The sequence below is a fragment of the Tarenaya hassleriana genome, unplaced genomic scaffold, assembly GCF_000463585.1.
Source record: "Tarenaya hassleriana unplaced genomic scaffold, ASM46358v1 Cleome1, whole genome shotgun sequence".
Classification (NCBI taxonomy): Eukaryota; Viridiplantae; Streptophyta; class Magnoliopsida; order Brassicales; family Cleomaceae; genus Tarenaya; species Tarenaya hassleriana.
The window spans coordinates 2,425,447-2,446,254 of record NW_010960187.1 but is presented as its reverse complement, the minus strand read 5'-3'; the positions used below and the strand labels follow the sequence as shown (position 1 = coordinate 2,446,254).

At 38.7% G+C, this 20,808-nt stretch overlaps 6 protein-coding genes across 7 annotated transcripts in view; 4 read left to right on the top strand and 2 right to left on the bottom strand.

The window, feature by feature from the left end:
- LOC104806383 (arabinosyltransferase RRA3-like) overlaps nucleotides 1-1,197 on the bottom strand; it is a 2,629-nt gene extending 1,432 nt beyond the window's left edge. Inside the window, exons 1-2 of the mRNA XM_010531259.2 lie at nucleotides 790-1,197; nucleotides 6-83 (exon numbers count right to left, since the gene is read on the bottom strand). Coding sequence (XP_010529561.1) covers nucleotides 6-83; nucleotides 790-960 — 249 coding nt within the window. The 5' untranslated portion in view covers nucleotides 961-1,197. The remainder of the gene's footprint in view (nucleotides 1-5; nucleotides 84-789) is intronic.
- A 2,509-nt stretch (nucleotides 1,198-3,706) lies between these two features.
- On the bottom strand, nucleotides 3,707-5,991 carry LOC104806374 (uncharacterized membrane protein At1g75140-like). The gene has a single exon (XM_010531246.1). It carries the CDS (start codon nucleotides 5,747-5,749, stop codon nucleotides 3,851-3,853), a length of 1,899 nt encoding a protein of 632 aa, XP_010529548.1. The 5' UTR covers nucleotides 5,750-5,991; the 3' UTR covers nucleotides 3,707-3,850.
- A 1,231-nt stretch (nucleotides 5,992-7,222) lies between these two features.
- On the top strand, nucleotides 7,223-8,890 carry LOC104806366. Its single transcript, XM_010531235.1, has 2 exons — nucleotides 7,223-8,275; nucleotides 8,566-8,890. Exons 1-2 carry the CDS (start codon nucleotides 7,354-7,356, stop codon nucleotides 8,571-8,573), a joined length of 930 nt encoding a protein of 309 aa, XP_010529537.1. The 5' UTR covers nucleotides 7,223-7,353; the 3' UTR covers nucleotides 8,574-8,890.
- Nucleotides 8,891-12,369: 3,479 nt separating this feature from the next.
- Nucleotides 12,370-15,460, top strand: LOC104806359. Its single transcript, XM_010531221.1, has 3 exons — nucleotides 12,370-12,827; nucleotides 13,382-13,744; nucleotides 13,916-15,460. The coding sequence occupies exons 1-3, from the start codon at nucleotides 12,498-12,500 to the stop codon at nucleotides 14,432-14,434; spliced, it is 1,212 nt and encodes a 403-aa protein (XP_010529523.1). The 5' UTR covers nucleotides 12,370-12,497; the 3' UTR covers nucleotides 14,435-15,460.
- A 1,927-nt stretch (nucleotides 15,461-17,387) lies between these two features.
- Nucleotides 17,388-18,802, top strand: LOC104806349. Its single transcript, XM_010531209.2, has 2 exons — nucleotides 17,388-17,778; nucleotides 18,267-18,802. Exons 1-2 carry the CDS (start codon nucleotides 17,512-17,514, stop codon nucleotides 18,483-18,485), a joined length of 486 nt encoding a protein of 161 aa, XP_010529511.1. The 5' UTR covers nucleotides 17,388-17,511; the 3' UTR covers nucleotides 18,486-18,802.
- A 965-nt stretch (nucleotides 18,803-19,767) lies between these two features.
- Nucleotides 19,768-20,808, top strand: part of LOC104806339 (putative DNA-3-methyladenine glycosylase YfjP) — a 2,621-nt gene continuing 1,580 nt past the window's right edge. The window contains exons 1-2 of one of the 2 annotated variants that reach the window (XM_010531196.2): nucleotides 19,768-20,523; nucleotides 20,724-20,801. In XM_010531196.2, the coding sequence (XP_010529498.1) occupies nucleotides 19,908-20,523; nucleotides 20,724-20,801 (694 nt within the window). In that variant the 5' untranslated portion in view covers nucleotides 19,768-19,907. Of the gene's footprint in view, nucleotides 20,584-20,723; nucleotides 20,802-20,808 lie in introns of both variants that reach the window. The other variant, XM_010531188.2, reaches the window with a different exon arrangement.

Here is a 20,808-nt window from a genome sequence, read left to right as displayed (position 1 = left end):
TCGGCATTCTTTTCTGAGAGAGCCATGAAATCTGCTTTGAGCATTTTGAGCCGCTCAGACGATTCACATGACGGCGATCCTCCCTGAAGAAAAACCAAGAAACAGTGAGATTGAACATAGAAAACTACAAAGTTTTCTGTAAGCTCCCTGACCCAATCATCTAACACCAAGAAACTTACCATTTTTGCCTACAAATACGAATGTCAGACAAACGATGGTAAAAAATGACAAGAAAACTTCGAAAGCAATGCCTAGCGAAACACCCATTGACATCACAAAGACATGTCATTTGAAAGTTGCATCGGTTAGATACTTAGATGTGCGTAATTTATTATCATCTACGAGTTCTGAAACCCAAACCAAAAGTTCAAGAATGAATGCAGCAACAGAGGACCGTTAATAAGGAACTCCATAATGCATTATATAGATTCGCGAGGATGGAGAGATGCAATCGAATCTATAAGCTCGATTTTCCCGCAGAATCCTGGAAAGATGAAAGAAACCAAACCAAGAAATTCACTTTCAAACCTCAAATTATATCAACTCAACTGATAGTTCTGAGTTCAGATTATGTAGTCATCTAGAGAATAAGTATCAGTAAAATATTGGACAAAATTCCGACAAAGTACAACACCCTGAATAATTTCCAGCATTTCCCAGAGATGCAATCCAATCAATGCCTACATTGCCTAAATTGCGTGCACAGAACATTTGAAATTCAGGGCATCAATCGTAGACTAGAGCACAAAAAATTCCATTGTACAAAGATTAGGGCACAAGATCCAGAACCTGAAAGCTCGATTTCTCGAGGCGATCCTTGACTGCGAGCGATGAACCCGAGTTGAAGAACCCACGTGGAAACATGACGGCGCAAACACACCCGACAAGAACACCGATCACGATTGCGATCACAATTCGGGATCCGCGGACCTGTTGGACTCTTTCTCTACGACCCGCCATGACCGTTGACTTTTCTTCCCCACCAGCTTCTCTTTCGCTGATAGAACCAAAGAGTGAAGACCCAGGCCAGATGCGAATGAGACCACCCCTTTCTCTGCGATTGTTTTCCTATGACATAATGCAAAAGGTCGTCTGATTTGGTGGTCTGAGAAACCCTAGTTCCTTTAGGTTGGTCCCTGGTCAGAGCTCTCGGCTTTTTGAGGTTGGAGAGATGGGTTTTGGCCTCTTCTGCAGAGAAGACGACGATCGATTTGAGGAGGTAAGTTTTGTTCGGATGTTTCTCGGTGTATGTTTATTTATCCTGCTCTCCGCCAAACGATGAAATTAAACCGTTAGATGATGGGGTCTGTATTTTGTTGACTTATCCAACGGTCATAATGAAATGAACTTCGTATTGCGAGCTAGACGAGCTTTGGTTCCGGTTCATCCTTAGATGGGAAATTCAGCGCAAGGGAAAATTAATACAGTTATTGGAATTAATATTCTTCTTTAAGATTTAAAAATTTAGATTATTTGACTAATTCTTCTATAATCAATTCAAGCTTTGAATTATATTTAACTTGTATTTTTTGGTAAATAAGTATGAAGAAATGGAATGATGGTTTCTATATAGGGATGTCATTCTACTTTCCATATTCAATCTTTTGTTAATAAATCATTTATAAAATTACATACAGTTTTATGTTTTATAAAAAAAATTTATGGGTTGTAAATTAAAACTTTCTGCTATATAGCTAACCACTAAAAGAATTATATCATTGATACAACTATACTTTGAGCAAGTGATAAATAAATCTGTTTTACAGGAAATTTACCCAGAAGATGGTTAATGACAATTCAATCCCCTTCTAGAAAATAACAGACATATCCTAAAATATTTAGAGTTATAATATTTATACAAATGAAATATAATTATAAAAAATCTTAAGTAGTTAATATAAATTTAAAATATGAAAATGAAACCAAATCTAGTAAATGATAATATTGGGCTAAAATTGAAATGTATAAGGAATGAGTGTATAAGCTATAAGTAATTTTTGTCTTAGTGGCATTAACCACGTTTTAAAGCTACATGAAATTTAATAGAAACAAACGTATTGGTTAGAGACTTAATGCGTTGGGAAGTTTTGCTTTATATTTTTGTTTGACCAAGCATCTTGTTATTAATGCGTTAAAAAAATGGTATACTTGTAATAAAAATTTGATAAATAAAATTAAATTTAAAAGCTCATCTAAACCCACTTACCATCATGACTAGTGCACATGCATGTGCATGAAAAGATCATTTTATGAGTTTATTAATAATTTTGTTGTGAATATATATATCTATCTTGGTCAGATCATTTTTGTCTCGGTTTAACAACTTTTGTATGGAATTCTTTGTATTTTTAACATTATATTTCACATTTTTTCAGACAAAATCGTTAGAAAAAAACTAGCAAATAAAAAAAGAAACATGTAATAACATCTAAATTGGAAGATCAATCTACCCAAAAAAAAAATTGGAAGATCAAAATTCAAATGGAATATATTGGTAGCGTTGATTTCGTTCTTGGATTGTTAATAATAAAAACAAAATTGTTAAAAATAGTAAAATAATTGCAAAATAATTATTCGAGCGAAAGCTGTACGATTAGAATTTGATTGTAACAAAAATAAATAAATGTTTTCCGACAAAAATATATGGTATTAATGGTTAGCCTAAAATGACGACAAGAAAGTGGTAGGAATATTTTTATTGAATATGATTGGCGTTATTTATCGTGTCACAATCGTGAATGGTATATTTCCGCCTTTTTATATTAATTAATATAGTTTTATTTTCATACATAAGAACTGGAGATTCTGCGTGATATTATTCAATACGATTAATTATTCTTTATCTTTCACAACAACGAGTTTAATCAATATTAGAGAGGATTAACTTACTAGAGTTAATTATTCTATTCTTAAGCTATAAATTTGGATTAAATTGCTGGATTTTTGTAAACCCTCTGATAATAATTAATTAGCCTACGTTTGGCTTCTCATTTGTAAATTAATTTACACTACTCGTAAATCAGATCTGGATTTCACGATTGAATAATCACGACATAATTACATTTAATATTACGAAATAAGTATGTATGATATTTATTAAAAATTAAAAATGAACCTTAATTTGTTTTTACAAAAATTGAACGACACACATATAGATGACTGGTCATTAAATTAGTTAACAAAAATTGACATTCAACAAATAATTATACAAAGTAGAAAATACTAATAAGTCTTTTTAATTCTTACGATTTATCTGGTTTCCCTTGAAAATATTGAAATTATCTAATATTTTTTTTAATACTAATAATTCGTCCGATTTTTTTTTCAAGATTTTAACAATTTCATCCAATTCCTCTAAAATATTTGCTCAATCAACTTGACTAGTAAAAATCGAGAGAAAATAAGATAATTTTGACCATTTTGAAATAAAATCTCGTATAAATAGATTGAACACTTCCAAAACTAATAGAGAAATACATGACACTAAAAATGTTATATAAATATATCAATTTTTAAAAAAACTAACAAATTCTACCACATAGTTTTCTATGAAAAGTTTTTGGTGAAAAATTCATCTATTTATATAAAATTCTCTAAAACATAGTTTTCTAAAGTTGAGAAAAAAAAAATCAAATTCACCGCCCCCAAAACAAAACTGAAAAACATTCAGATTCATTTGCCAATACGATTTTTCCTAAACCGGAGCTAAACCGAACAGAAGGGCTAACCCGTAAATTTAATTTCTTAACCCGGGTGTCCATATTACAATACAACTCAAGGAACTAACCGGTGTGTGTCTTAACCGTCCGGTCATAAAAGGAGAAAGGAGAAAATGTAACCAAAGGATCTACTAACTCTCGTCCTCCACAACCTTGTTGTTATTAACAAACAAGCTCTCTCTTCTCTGACCAAATCCGGTCGATTGAAGGCTCGAGCCACGATACTTAATCTCGGGACCGGTGGCTCTGTAGTTCTGATCCACCTGAGCCCTCGAGCTCGAGTCATTGGACCCGCCCGAACTGTAAGAACCCACCATGGCTGTGGTTCTGTTTCTCCGTAGTTCCATGAGATCGTCGGAGCGTTCAGAGGCGAAAGGATCGTCGGGTCCCCAAGAAGTGAGCGCATCTTTCTTCTTGGCGAAGAAATGCCATGCCCCGAAGAGGAAAAGTAGGAAGAAAAACACCGGACTGCTCCATAGCATCGTCGCATTGAACTCTCCTTTGAAAACCGGAAGTTTCGATCTGTACGTCGCAATGTATCCATCTCCTAAGCTCATTACCACGATCTTGTCTCGGTCACTGGCCATCAAAGGCGTTACCTTTCTGCCTCCCGGGTCGTGACGGTTCAAGAACGTGGATCTTATCTCGTCTAAACCCGCTGTTAAAGTAAGCCGGGGACTGCTCGTTCGGACATAGTGTTGGGTAGATACGTTGTAAATGAAGACCTTTTCTTCATCGACGACGAGCAAATAGCCTTTGATGGCTTGGATAACGACGGGCTCCTCCATCTGGAACTTTCTCTTGGATCTAACCCGACACTTGAAGTTCATTACGTCGCCCAGAAGTAAAACGTGAATGATTTCGCCCTCGGATGTGAACCCGTACGCTTTGGACCGTTCTGTGGCGTCGAAAACATACGTTCTTGCGAGAGAATGGTTCAGACCGTCGCACTCAGATTCCCTGATCTTCATACTCCTCAAGTCTAGTGAGCCAGCACCAGTCTCGGTGAGAAACAACAGCCTTTGCTTCAAGAACACGAGTGGCCTACTCGTCGGCATGGCTGACCCATAAACCGTCCCGTTTTCCGTGTAAACCGTGAGTTTCCCGCTGAGATCCGTTGCCAATATATACCTAACTCGACCAACGTGATGCACTTCCAAGAGAGTGACTGGCACGCCGACATCTTCTGCATCTCCTGTGCCAGAACACTTGCCGACATGTTCCATCGAAACCGAGTTCCAATCCTCCCCGTTCGATCTTTCCTGGACTCTATGCAGCAAGATATCCCCGTTCTGATGGCCCGTCACCAAGAAACTGTCGTTCTTATACGCCGAAAGATATGAAATCATAGCCGTGATGGGCGAATCAGAGGCGGTGAAGAACTCAACGAGAACATCCCCATTTCTCAAGAACACATAAACCCTACCTCTTGAATCCCCAACTGCAAAGTATTTGCTTAAACCCTCGTGATCACGAAACGGCAAAACGTTAAGACAAGTCGCATCTGAATCTAACTTCACAGCCGAAGTGAACTGAAACCTCTCCGACCAAAGTGAACTATACTTGGTAACAGTGAACGCCTTAGCTTTCTCCTTAATTCCACTACTGTAATCTTCTTCTTCTTCATCATTAGCATCATCTCTGTCATGTTCGATTTCATCACCATTTTTTCTCTGACCAATCTCACTCCTCTCCTTCAATGGCTTCCTCGATCTCCCAAAATCGCAATCCTCGCCAACACGCTGCGAAACCTGAGTTTCAGACAGCCTAGCATCTAATCTAGCAACTACTTCGGTAAGATTCCTAACCAGATCCTCGAGTTTATGCAACAGATCAGTTTGCCCGTCGGATTTACTACTGATTAAACCTCCATCAGGACAAACATCATCGGTCTCTTGTGTAATCGAGACAGAACCAGAGGTTGTTGCAAGAACCAGAGACCCGGTTGAAGACAAAGATAGAAGTACACTTAAGGAGACGACGAAAGAGAACAAGAAGAAGGAGAACTTGCCGTGTTGATGATCCGCCATTAGAGGAAGCAAGAAGAAGCAAAAGGGCCGTTTTGTATCTGGATCAGTGAGTAACCGCCTGTTATGCAGATCTATATGAGATGGGTTTTTGGATCCGGATCGAAGAAGATTTGTCCGGCCGGAATCTATCTGAAGATTTTTTTTGTTTGCCCTTAACACCGGTGAAGTCCGTGAAAGAAAAACTCCCGAATTTGACGATCTTTGTCCGAAGCACTCGAGTTTTCCTCGGTTACGGGAACAAAGGGCGATGGAGATTTTTTTTTCTTTTTATCTTGTAATGGATTTTTTTTTTTATATGATAAATTGTAAAATTGATTCTTCTTTTGTCCATACGGTAAATTGTAAAGTGCATTCCATTTACAGATAATGGTCCAAAAATATTCATATTAACTTTAACCTTTTTTTATTTAGTGAATGTATAATGGTCATTAGTTTCCATATTGGAATTCCCAATGTATTTGTGAAATATCGATTTACAAGAAACAAATAAAAATTAATGACTCAGAATATTCTCGTATCCATTTTGTGAAATCATGGTGCCTCGAGATTTAGATTTGTGCTCGAGGACGTACGGCTTGCTTTTTGAACAGTGAATAAATAACTAAAATCGCCGGATAATGAAAAAACTAGATGGGATTGAAACTTAAGCTGGTTATTAAGGAAATTATGAATTTCATAAATCTAGATAATTATAAAATTTAAATATATCAGCTGGAGGGTTTGCAGTAGAATCCCAAAATGAAGTATTTTAGGTTGTTGGGGATAAAAAAAATGATAAATGAGTATATTTTTTTTTAATATAATTAATTATTATTCTTTAACGACAATAGTCCATATATCTCCAATGAAACCTATGAAAAATTTTAGTATTCTCTGAATATTTGAACCATAAATCTCATCATAACGTGAAAACGTATCGCTATAAACAAAAATCATGATACATTAGACAAAATTAAAACAATGTTTTTCTTATAAAAAATGAACTCCAAAGAAAACTAACTATAATTAAAAAAAAAGCACTAAGTAAAATTAATTAGAAATTATCCTCGATATCTTATTATTCGAAATCGAGACGAGAAAATGTTGAAGAACAAACCAAATCGCACATACAAGAAGATCAACCAACCGAGAGTTGCACTTGAGACAAGGACAACTTGGATAACTTAACCAACACGCAACAGAGCAAACCTTCAGAAGCAAAGAGAGTATTTGGAGGAGAATCGCATTCTTCTGATGAAGATCTTTATATGTAATATATTAAGGCATAATTTAATCAGCCTATATGGTAAATATCTTTGATTGTATATTCTACAACGTACCTTCCTTTTCTTGTAGACTAAGAAAATTTATATTATGTAAATGTTTCTTTGTGAGAAAAGTAAGAATAAAAGACAACTCCTTTTCTGAATTGTTCTGCATGTTCGTAGCTTCTGTTCTTCTTCATTCAATCTTCTCCTTCTGTTCTAAACCAAAAATCTCATCTTGAAATTCTTTATGGTATCAGAGCGTTAAAGATCCGATACACGTTCCCTTTGTTTTTTTTTTCCTGACCCTTTCTCTCAATTTCTTCACATCGATACGTTTCGAATCTCCCCATTGATATCATGGAGGCGATGTCAAAGCCGATCCCGATCACCCTCAACGGTGAAAACTATTTCTTTTGGTCGAAAGCCGCCAAAGCTACGCTTAGTAGCAAAGGTCTATGGAGTCATATCACCGACAGAGAATTTTCCTCTCCACCTTCACAAATCGAGGCCGAAGGAGAGGCTCCGGTGACTGGAACTCAACAAAGACCATCTCATACCGAGGAGAAAGCAAAACGGCATCAAGATGATCAACTTGCCTTGGTCCTTTTGCAAGGTTCCCTTGATCCAACCGTATTACAATCATTCATCTCCATGGAGTCCGCAAAGACGTTGTGGGATGCACTAAAGGAAGTTTACGGTAATTTATCCAATATAAGTCGTATTTACGAAATAAAAAAGAAGTTGTCACAATTGCAGCAGCAAGGCCAGCCTTTCACCAAAATCCAAGGAACGTACACGGCTTTGTGGAACGAGCTTGAGGAGATCCGGCCTCCTACAGTTGATGCAAAAGTTTGTCTCGAACGAACCGAGGAGGACAAAGTTTTCGGATTGCTCCTTACATTGGATCCATCATTCAACGACTTGGTCTACCATGTCTTGCGTCAATCCAAACTTCCGTCTTTTTCCGAGGTATGTATGATGATCAATACGGAGGAGGGTGGAAGGAACTTATTTGGCGGTCCATTGGCAATGGCCAACTACACCACCAAGAATCCGCCGATCTTCTCAACTCCAAAAGACAAACGTGTTCCGACGTGTGCCCACTGCAAGAAGCTCGGCCATAGCAAGGAGAGATGTTGGATTCTCAATCCACACCTAAAACCAAATAGGTACCGAGATCCACAATCCAAAGGGGCTGCTATGAGTGCCGGCAACACCATATCCTTCACACAGGAGGAATTCAAACAATTTGTCCTTTCTATGAAGGATAAAGAAAGTGGTAACTTTTCTTCTCTCTCGAAACCGCATATTGTCATTGACTCGGGTGCCACCACACACATGTTTCATGATAAAAGTTTATTTTCTACATTGGAACAATCATTTGGCATGGTCACCGTTGCTAACGGTAAATATGTTTCTATTAAAGGACATGGTCTTGTTCGATTATTTGGCATAGAATTCTCAGCATTATATGTTCCCGATTTTACAACCAATTTGTTATCGATTTCTCAATTGATTCATGATACATCTTGTCGCATTATATTTGATACTAATAGCGTATTATTTCAGGATACTAAGTCGGATACTACGTTTGGCAAAGGAATAAAGCATGGCAATCTCTACTATGTTGAAGACTTGCAAACCTCATCTCATTCTCTTTTTCATGTTTCCCACTCTCTTTTGCATGCTAGATTAGGGCATCCTCATAATAAAGTTCTCCGATTACTTTTTCCAAACACCAAGGATGTTGACCTCGATTTTTGTGAAGCTTGTGTGCTTGGTAAACATTGTAGATCGGTGTTTCCTATTTCAAAGACAGTTTATGATAATGCATTTGATTTGATTCATTCCGATGTGTGGACATCTCCATGTTTCTCAAGAGATAATTTTAAATATTTTGTCACGTTTATAGACGAAAAAACGAAATATACATGGCTATATTTGTTACAACACAAAAGTGATGTGTTTGATACGTTTAAGATTTTTCATGCTTTTATCTCTAACCAATTTGGCAAAAAGATCAAATGTCTTAGAACAGATAACGGTGGGGAGTACACAAGTCATCAGTTTCGAAACTTCCTCAACAATCATGGCATTATCCATCAACGATCATGTCCAAACACACCTCAACAAAATGGAGTTGCCGACCGCAAAAACCGACACCTTATGGAAGTCACTCGAACACTCCTCTATCATCGTAATGTGCCGACAATATATTGGAGTGATGTCGTGCGGATGGCGTGTTATCTGATCAACCGTCTACCAACACAAATACTCGATGATCAATCTCCGTTTGAGGTACTTCATAATCATAAAGATTCCCTTGAACACTTACGTGTGTTTGGTTGTGTTTGTTTCGTTCATGTAGATGAAGGGCAACGACATAAACTTCAACCCAAGAGCATTCGATGTGTTTTTTTGGGCTATCCACCGGATCAAAAAGGTTATACATGTTATAACCCTGCGACAAAAAGAATCTTCACCTCACGTGATGTGAAATTTGAAGAACATCTGTGTTACTTTGGCGACAAGAATCGGAAGGAATTAGACAAACTTGTGGAGCAAGGCACAGATTCTTGTCCATACCCTGAACGACTTAGAAATTCCTATCAACACATTGGGATGCAACAAAGCCCTTCGCTCCTTGGTCCCCCTCCGGGAGCTTCATCTCCTCGCCGAGAACTCATCGACTTCCCTCCGACATCGGTTCTTTCTCCAATCATGGGTGATCCCACACAGGTTCCTCTTGAACTTTCTCGTTTTTCATCTCCCTCTGATTCGACTAACACTACAGGTCCGACACCTCCGATGGATACGTCTGTCGTTCCTACCGAAAACCCAAGTCTACCCTCGGATGCTACGTGTCAGGAGGAAGCTTCTCCATCGCTTGTTCTTGCGCAAACTGATTCTCAATTGTTACTGCCCTCCGACATTGACCATCAGGAAGCCCCTTTCTCTAGTGAACCATCTGATGTTCCACTATTACGTCGTGGTACACGAGATCGAAAGCCAACTTGGAAAGTGTTGGCTAATGCAAAAAGTCAATTATCCAACGTGGCACATTTCATTCATCCTCTTGCTTCCTTGCATGATTTTCCACCTAATGTCGTATCGTTCTTAAGCACTATTATGCAGGATTCTGAGCCTCAAACATATGATCAAGCCAAGACATCTCCACTGTGGGTTACAGCCATGCAAGAGGAGATCGAAGCATTGGAACGTAACGGTACTTGGCAGCTCACCGAGTTACCCCGCGAAAAGAAAGCCATCGGATCAAAATGGGTTTATAAAATCAAATACCATAGTAACGGGGAAATAGAATGATACAAAGCTCGGTTGGTCGCCAAGGGTTTCACTCAAACTTACGGAGAAGATTACACAGATACCTTTGCTCCCGTAGCTAAAATTTCATCTATTCGTGTTATACTTTCTCTTGCTGCTAACTTATGTTGGTCTTTGTGGCAGCTCGATGTCAAAAATGTTTTTCTTCAAGGTGATCTCGATGAGGAAATTTTCATGCAGCCACCGCCGGGTTATACTCATGACAACCGAGTTTGTCGTTTGAACAAGGCTATCTACGGATTGAAACAATCTCCGCGCGCGTGGTACCAAAAATTACATGATGCTCTCATAACGCGAGGTTTCAAGCGTAGTCATTCCGATCACTCCTTATTTATTCATCACACCGACACGGGTATCATCGTTCTCTTGGTCTATGTCGACGATATTATACTTACGGAAAGTGATACACGTGGTATTGAGGACACAAAAATATACTTAAAAACCGTGTTTGATATTAAAGATCTTGGTCATCTTCAATATTTTCTTGGTTTAGAAGTTACTAGAGATTCACATGATATTTTTCTTTCACAACGAAAATATGTTCTTGATCTACTTAGTGAGACAGGAAAACTTGGAGCCAAGCTCGTTCGCACACCGATTGAGGAGCATTTCAAAGATCAACGCGAGGGGGAATCACTTGATAATGCGGAGCAATATCGTCGTGTTGTAGGTAAGCTCATATATCTCACAATTACACGACCTGACTTGAGTTTTGCTGTGCATCAGGTTAGTCAATGGATACACGGACCAACTACGACTCACTGGCAAATGGTGGACCGGATACTAAAGTATTTGAAAGGAACACCGAACAAAGGTCTATGGATGAGGAGCAACAAGCATACAGAGATCATTGGATATTGCGATGCGGACTGGGCGGGAGATAGGACGGATCGCAAGTCGACAACCGGGTATTGCACATTCCTTGGAGGCAATCTTGTCACTTGGAAGAGCAAGAAACAAACCGTGGTCGCAAGATCAAGCGCAGAAGCCGAATACCGAGCCATGGTAAACACCACAAGCGAGATCATATGGTTGAAACAACTTTTGAAAGATCTTGGAATCGACTCGACAAGACCGATTCCACTTCACTGTGACAACCAAGCCGCTCTACACATCGCAGCCAACTCCGTATTTCATGAGAGGACGAAACACATTGAAGTTGACTGCCACTTCATAAGAGAAAATATCACAAACGGGACTATATCTCCGATGTATACGAGAAGTGCCGACCAACTAGCCGACATCTTTACCAAGGCGACAAGTTCATTTGTTCTTAACAAAGTACTCTTCAAGATTGGTCTTACCGAATATCGCCGACCAATCTTGAGGGGGAATGTTGAAGAACAAACCAAATCGCACATACAAGAAGATCAACCAACCGAGAGTTGCACTCGAGACAAGGACAACTTGGATAACTTAACCAACACGCAACAGAGCAAATCTTCAGAAGCAAAGAGAGTATTTGGAGGAGAATCGCATTCTTCTGATGAAGATCTTTATATGTAATATATTAAGGCATAATTTAATCAGTCTATATGGTAAATATCTTTGATTGTATATTCTACAACGTACCTTCCTTTTCTTGTAGACTAAGAAAGTCTATATTATGTAAATGTTTCTTTGTGAGAAAAGTAAGAATAAGAGACAATTCCTTTTCTGAATTGTTCTGCATATTCGTAGCTTCTGTTCTTCTTCATTCAATCTTCTCCTTCTGTTCTAAACCAAAAATCTCATCTTGAAATTCTTTAGAAAAAACGTAATATAATGTATCCGTGTGTGTATGTGTATATATACATATAATGCGGGGGTGTATAAATATATGTCTGTGAGTAAGTTATATAGTATATAATATAATAAACTATAAAATGTAATATTTATATGATCTTCCGAAAATCGTGCTTACACGATAGCTACGCGCAAGGAACTCCTAAATTTACAAGCCTGCCAATACCAGAACACCAAAAAACAAATTTTTTTTATAAAAAAAATTGTCATATTCTTGATCCTTCAAAATCTATCTCGTTGATCGATCTCCAACAAAAATCAGAGAAAAAGGGAAACCCTAAGCTCCGCTATCTCTCTCTCTCTCAAGATCATCCCAAAAATACCACACCATCCATAGAAAAAACTCCAAAGAAATATATAGAAAACTTAAGAGGATGAGGAAGCTGTGTCCGAATCTGGACAGAGAAGATGGGTTGGAGACGGTGTTGGAAGTTCCGGTACCGGAGGAGATGTTCACGAAGATGGGGAACAACGCCGCCGTACGGTGGCGTAACATGCATGCTCTCATGAAAGCCGCCGCCGCTGCCACCTTCGCCACCGGCGGAGGAGACAGATCCTCCGCCGCCGCACCACAGAATCATCATCTTCAGTCCAAATCCGACAACGAGTTCGTGGCTTTGCTCAAGATTGTCGGAAGCCCCCTGATCCCATTTCAAGTCCCTCTTGAATGTTGTCTCTCGAGACCCATCAACGATTCTTCCATCGTACGTACGCATAAATTAATCCATGACGAACCATTTCTCTTAGGAATTGTTTGAATCTGCGACCTTTGTCATCGAGACACGCATTAGATATAAGTTCATAGGTTCTGAGTTCTTGCATTTTCTCTCCTTTCTCGATTCATTTATCTCTATATATAGGGTTTGTTTCTTTGTTGGGGATTGCTTGATTTTGGCCATATTTACGTTCCGATGATGATTTCTGTACATGAAAGGGTTGAGGATACTTTCATGTATCTATTAAGGTTTACCTTAAGTCATAAGCATTCTTACAAATCCACGACAATAAATCATCTGACGAACGTAACGTTGCATTATCTATAACTTTTGTCCTAGAAATTTATCCTAAAGTCTTGATCTTAATTATACTCCAAATATGTTGATAATTCAAGATAATCAATGAAAGCAATCAATGTGGAACCGTTTATTACAAATCATATTTACTTAAACCCTACATTATGTTTTTGTAACCATATATGCAACTAATACAACAAAAACCAGACTACGTACTCACTCGTGTATAAATTAATACTTGACAGGAGGCGTCGACAGCGAAGTACATAGTGCAGCAGTACGTAGCAGCGTGCGGAGGTCCAGCGGCGTTGAATGGAGTGAAGAGCATGTACGCCGTCGGGCAGGTGAAGATGCACGGCTCCGAGATGCAATTGGGAGAGGCCGAGGCCACGGCCACGGCCGGGCGGCCTGCCAAAGGAGGAAGTGCTTTCGAGGTTGGAGGGTTTGTGCTTTGGCAGAAGAACCCGAACCTCTGGTTCTTGGAGCTCGTGGTTTCGGGTTTCAAGATCAGTGCGGGCAGTGACGGCAAGGTGGCTTGGAACCAGTCCTCCGCCCAGCCGTCACATGCCCATCGCGGCCCTCCCCGCCCGCTCCGTCGCTTTTTTCAGGTACACCCTTCTAATACGTTGAAATAACGCAATTCCTACAAACACATGAAGTTTTCTTTTAGTGTCATCCTACAATATAACTTGGAATAGATTACTATTATAAGCAATATATATATTCGATTTACTGATTTCGATATTTCTAAAACCGTAGAAACTCTCATGCATACGCAGGGACTAGACCCGAGGTGTACGGCCAGTCTCTTCCTAGACGCGGTATGCATCGGGGAACAATCCGTGAACGGAGAAGACTGCTTCGTCCTAAAGCTCGAGACGCCCTCCGACGTCCTGAAGGCTCAGTGCTCGCCCAACACCGAGGTCATGCACCACAGCGTGTGGGGATACTTCAGCCAGCGAACGGGCCTGCTCGTCAAGTTCGGCGACACCAAACTCGTGCAGGTCAAGTCCTTGCGCAGCAGCAACAACCACAAAAACAACAACAACGGGGTTTTCTGGGAGACGAGCGTGGAATCCGTCATCGAGGACTACAGATTCATCGACGCCGTTAACATTGGCCACGGGGGTCGGACGGTGACGACGTTAAACCGTTACGGCGGCGCCGTAAACCACCGGAGAAGGATAGAAGAGACGTGGAGGATCGAAGAGGTTGACTTTAATATTTGTGGTTTGTCTTTGGAGAGTTTCTTGCCTCCTTCGGATATGAAGAATCATCAAGATGGTGGAGATCGTTAGTGTAAATTATTATTATTATTTTTTTGGGTGTGGATCTAGATTTCTTTATTTGTTGTTATGTTAGAGTTTAGAGAGGAAGAATTGGTAAAAACAAAATGGAAGTAAAAGCTTCATGTAAAGATGGAAACCGAAGAGATTGGGTGAAGATCTGGACACTGTTGTTGGATGGTTTGGTTAATTTGGGTAAATATGAGTGTGAATATTTAAATATATATATAGAGATAAAAATGCTATAATACTTCAACAAAAATCTAATAGATATGGAGATTAAAACATCATTAAATATACAACATTGCAATAAAAATGTTGTTATAAGAAGGAGCGTGACATGAGGAGAAAGAGGAGTGTCTGAATAGCCAAGGAGACTGCCTGACCACAAAGCCCAAAATAATTTAGAAAAATTATGCAAAAAAATAAAATATTTAAATTAGCTGCATAGGGAGCAGGCAAGTCATCCTTGGCTATCAAACCAATTCCTCATTTCTTCATGTCTTCTCTTCTTCTTCTTCTTCTTCTTCTTCTTCTTTTTCTCTTACCAAATAATCTCTAACTATATATTAGGGTTCTTGTCTGAGTATATGTTTGGGATCTCTCTCTCTCTCTGCCTATCAATGCAATGTGTATTTATAGGCGTTTTAATTTCAGCGTGTGTGCAATACGTAAATAATACGTTGTTTGACCAAATGTAACGTAACGTGTGCACGCATTGGCCATGTTGGAATTTATTCTAGTACTCTTTTCATGCCCATAAAGAAGAATACGATTTCTTTTATAATGTGTGTGCGCATTAGGTAAATCTCCAACAATAGTTAACGAAAGATATAAACCAACGTAGATTATCCAACTCGTAGATGAAGAGATTAAGAGTATTCGAACCGGCCCTAACATTGAGGTTAAAGGATTTAATACTCAACCAATTCACCAGGAGCAGGAGCGTATCCCTAAAGAAGAGAATATGGTTGATTCTGGTGAGGTCGGAAGTCCAAACATATTCCATCATATCCATTTGGATTGTATAAACGGCAAAAAAAGCCATATTTCATGTGCTGAGACATGTTTTTCAACCATGAAATCTTTCGGGTCGGTCGATATATATATATCCTCTTGTTGGTTGACTCTTGGAGTCTTATCTTATGGTCCCAATGTTAAGAATATTAAGCTTTATATCTCAAAATCTTTTCGAGTCAATATATTTTACGATCGATATTCTCTCACGTTATATATGGCGGTCCATAAGATTTGAGAATATATTGATCTCTATTTCGCGATTTCGAGTCAACCAGAAAGAAGCTATCGACCTCAATAAATGTCAAAGTTTGTAACATATTCGAAAATGGAATATCGTTTTCTCTTCACGGAATATAATCGTAGACAAAATCAATCATGAAATTAATTAAAAGCGCTAAGAACATGTTTAGGAAACGGATGGACGTACAATTACCGTTTTGTTTTCTTGTTCGGTGTAGAATGCTAAATAAATTAACGTTAGTTGGTGGGTGATTTTCTAATTTTATGAACATAAAATCACAATTCAAGAAAATTTTGGAACCAATCTAACCGGTCTGTTTCTTGCCAACACTTAACCGGACAGAACAAAATTTGCGGTTCAACCGGTCTGTTTTGTCCCAATCCAGAACCGTTCGGTTTTTGGGTTTCAATCCTCGTGTTCGGGCTGTTTGGATACAGCTGCTTCTTTATTCTCTTACTGTGTTGACTTTATCCACCGTCAATATAAGTCTCGACATTCTTAAATTAATACATGCAACTTGACGAGATTATGAACGCGTTAAGTCAACGTAAAGTCAACTGCGGCGTGGGTGTTGACTGTGATGTTGAATATAATTCGTTGTTTTGACTCTTTACACGCATACACTGTCACGCTGCATTTCGTACTAACGAATAAGTACTAAAATCATACATTTGCTTAAAAGATTCAAAACAAAGTGGTATTCTATATTTTGTTTTGTACATATAAAATCGTATGAAAATCAGATTTAATCTAAAATCAATAATTATGACTTTATTTGAATTAAATTAATCGAATTTAAAACAAAAAAAATATATTTTTTTTTGTAAAAATTATATATATATATATATATATATATATATATATATTTTGGAACAAGATCGAAAGTAAACAGATTCAAATTGAATAAATAATCAAGTTTAAGCACAAAATATACATTGTTAATTGCAATTATATGGAAAAAAACTAAGTTGCATTTTTTTCTCTATAATCTGTAAGTTAATCATATATTTGGCTCAACCGTAACTTTCAAAAAACCGGAAAAGTCGAGATAATTATATTTTTTCGAATGGAGATTCGAACTTGAGTTTAAAAAAAGCTTTGTCTCATCCCTTACTAGTTGAAAATCTGAATAATATTCGTAGAATTCCGAATATTTCATGTGTAAATACAAGTATATGAACCATTTTCCTCGGTAAGGATTTTTCTAAATGTAATGATGTATAATCTCCTTTCATCAATAGATGTATTTGGCCGTTGTACGGTTTGGTTATTTTTTATTTAAATTTGTAGCTTTATAAAAACTATAGTCTTAGGTCTTTTATGTTCATTTACATTCGACTAAAGATCTGTTTATTAATTTATTTGATTTTTTTATTTTTATTCGATATCATATCTAATTTTTTTTCTTTCAAATTTGTCTCCTTTAAATTTATTTAGTATTCGATTTGTTTTGGGTGATAAATATGTGAACCTAAAGTATTTAATTCTAATTATGGATTGCTTAAAATACTTGAAACATTGCCGGTCTAAGTCTCGTTTTATTTCCTTTTGAAAATGGGATTTTACTTTTCTCTTTTTCGAGTTTTTTAATCCTCTACGTTTTAATACAATAATAAATAAATAAATAAATAAATAAATAAATAAACATATTTTTGTTAGTTCTCCTCAAAATCCTATAAACCGTGGACGCTCCACTTGAAAGGTTAGTGACACTGCACCGAACTCGTCTCTTTCAAACATAGACTTTCGTTCTTCAACGACTAATTAAAGATCCAACAAAAAGGCAAAAGAAAAAAAGAAACTGTGTTTGGTCCGAAGGCCAGAGGAAATGAAGGACGAAGAATCTCTGACGACGTCTCCACCGTCGTTGACCTTCTCCGCCGGAAGAACGAAATATCCGGTGGCCGGAAGAATCATCACAGGCTTCAAGATATGGCTGTTGGCGGCGATTCTCTTCTTGGCTCTGTGGTCCGTTTTCACCAGCTCCGTCACCCTCAAAGGCTTCTTCGGCGGATGCGACGGCGGCCGCGGTAGATATCTATGTTATCTTTCCGGCGTGAACGGGTTTTCCGGCGGCGGCGAGCTCGACATCCTCGTACTGTTACTCCTCTCTCTCAATATATATATATATATAAGTTAACAGTAATACATGAGGGCATATTAGCGGGTGGGCAACTTGTTGATTTGTTGTTAGGTAATTTATGCATTCACGGGTTAGAGGGGAAATTGGGGTAATTGTTGGGATTTGGTTTTTTGTTCTGCTTACGTGGATTTCATTCGGTTTTTGTTCATATTTCAAATTCAATTTCTATCAATAAAGTATTTATTTTTCAAAGAAGATCTTTATTTTATTTGGTTATTTTTAAAATTTTAGATTTAGTTTGAATATATTCTTTTCGATTTTATTATATATTTATTTCTTCTGTATATTTATGTATTATTCCGTTTGGTCAAATTGGTTTTTCTGTAGCGGAATTCGTATCTAAAATCTCAAACATGTGCATTTATATGAACCAACCAATCAAATTGGTATGGTTTTGTGATTGTATTAGTTAATTATAATATGAACGAAAACATTTACAGGAAGTGGAGGAGAGAGAGAAGGTGGTGAGGAAGATGTGGGACGTGTACACACGCGCCGCCGGATCCAGGCTGCCGAGGTTCTGGCGAGAGGCTTTCGAAGCGGCGTACGAGTTTCTCGTCAGTGACTCGCCGGAGATTCGAAACGCAGCCGTTTCGGACATCGCCAAATTGTCGCTCACGTATCACTCTGTTAATCCCAAGCCTCTCTCGGTTCCGTAAATTTATTTTTCCCGGGTCAAATTATACGTACGAGTAAAAGGCAATACACAAAATTACTAAATTACATTACATATAATCATTGTCAATAATATTTAATCCGCAAAATCCCAAAATACTCTCCAGTTAATTTATATTTACGAAATTACCACTACTTATAAACCTACACTTAGATTTCTGTCGACGTTTCCGTAGACTTACCTCATCTCTGGTAGGGAGGGCGTTCCAAAATTCGGGTCGGAATTTTAGCAGTTCGATTTAAAAATGGTTTATTCGGTATTTTAAAATTTGTATCAAATTAATACCGTATATTATTCAATTCGATTCGGTTTCGGTACTTGTACGGTTCGATTTCGTTTTTTGTTAAAAAATTTAGATTTTCTTAAGAAAATTTCGGTTTTTCGAAAATTTTATAAGGTTCGGTTCGGTTTCGGAAAATTTGGTTCTATAAAAATCATACTATTCAAAAATTTTGAATGGTACGATTCGAAAAAAATAGCGAAATTTTTGGTTCGGTACGGATCAATTCCGAAGAACCGAAACGAAACGCCTATTCCTGACAATGACATCGACTTGGATCGTAACTTTGGTTATAAACCCAATAATCGAACCAATTTGAATGGAAAAAGACACAACCGTAACTAAATAGAATCTGACATAAAAATCATCTAAACAACAAAAAAACCCGAATCTAAACCAAACCGAACCGAATAAAAAAATAACCGAAAAAATCGAATTGACGACAAATCGATGTTATCGAATATTGTGGGGCTCAACCACTCTACGTATGAAATAATAGAATATGTCCCAATATATGGCCATCCACATTTTGTATATACACACACGCACTCAAAAAGGCTTATATATACACATGCATGCATAGAGAGGCAGAAAAAGGATCATCACAAATATATATGGAATCTTTTTTTTTTCCCTTCTGACCCTTATAACCTATAAAATGTTACAGACGGATAAAAAAATATATATAAACTTGTGTGAACTTATTATTAAGACGATAATATGCAATAAAAATACAAAAATATGTGTGTTAACAAATTAACAATAATATTCATTTCCTGAAAATATGTCTGTTACTGACTTTTTTTTTTCTTTTCTAAAGTTGGGTTTTCATTCTGTGCCCATTTGTAATATGAAAAACCGAATGGATTTAAAAATGAAGGCCCAGGCCCAAACGAGCCCAATATGCGCGTGAGAGTCAACCTCCTCTAGAGCGCGTAAGAGAAGAGACATCGTCGAGAGCCAACTCTTCTTTTCTTTCCCAAAGACTCAGCTTCACTCAGAGATGAGCAGACGAATTACATGGTTTCTCAGCGGAGAGTTTCCTTCCTCCGAGTAGATCTTCGATTCTCCGTTTCTGTTCCCCAAAACCCTAATTTCTCCGTCTGGTTTTGATTTCGGTCTCACATGGGCGAACAATCCCCTTCTCAGCCATCTCCACACACCCAAAATCGAGCCCAATCACCCAAACCCGAAACCCATAATCCGATTTCGCCGGAACCCACCGGGGAATCCAACGTCTCCGCCGCAGCTTCTGGTACCCTCCTCTCATCAACCACCATCGAAGCTCAACGGGTCACGGAATTGGCCAATGCGTCGTCTCCGCCGTCGAAAATCCCCCTCCGTCCTCGGAAAATCCGGAAGCTCTCACCTGACGCCGCCTCTTCCGGAGCTATGATCGCTCACGTCGGCTGTAAGACTGAGAATATGGCGACGCCGCCGTCGAGTCGACAGTTAACCGCCGCGAAGGGCAAACCGTCGCAGTTTCGGGCCGTAACCCTTCCGCGGATCATGGCGAGGCCGCTTACCTGCGAAGGCGAGCTTGAGGCGGCGATCCGCCATCTCCGACATGTGGATCCGCTTCTCGCGCCGTTAATCGACGTTCATCCGCCGCCGACTTTCGAGTCGTTCCAAACTCCGTTCTTGGCTCTGATACGAAGCATCCTGTATCAGCAACTAGCCGCAAAAGCCGGAAACTCCATCTACACGCGCTTCGTGGCTCTCTGCGGCGGCGAAAACGGAGGCGTCCCGGAAACCGTCTTGGCTTTAACTCCTCAGCAGCTCCGGCAAATTGGCGTCTCTGGTATCCGCCGCCGACTTTCGAGTCGTTCCAAACTCCGTTCTTGGCTCTGATACGAAGCATCCTGTATCAGCAACTAGCCGCAAAAGCCGGAAACTCCATCTACACGCGCTTCGTGGCTCTCTGCGGCGGCGAAAACGGAGGCGTCCCGGAAACCGTCTTGGCTTTAACTCCTCAGCAGCTCCGGCAAATTGGCGTCTCTGGTCGGAAAGCTAGCTACCTACACGA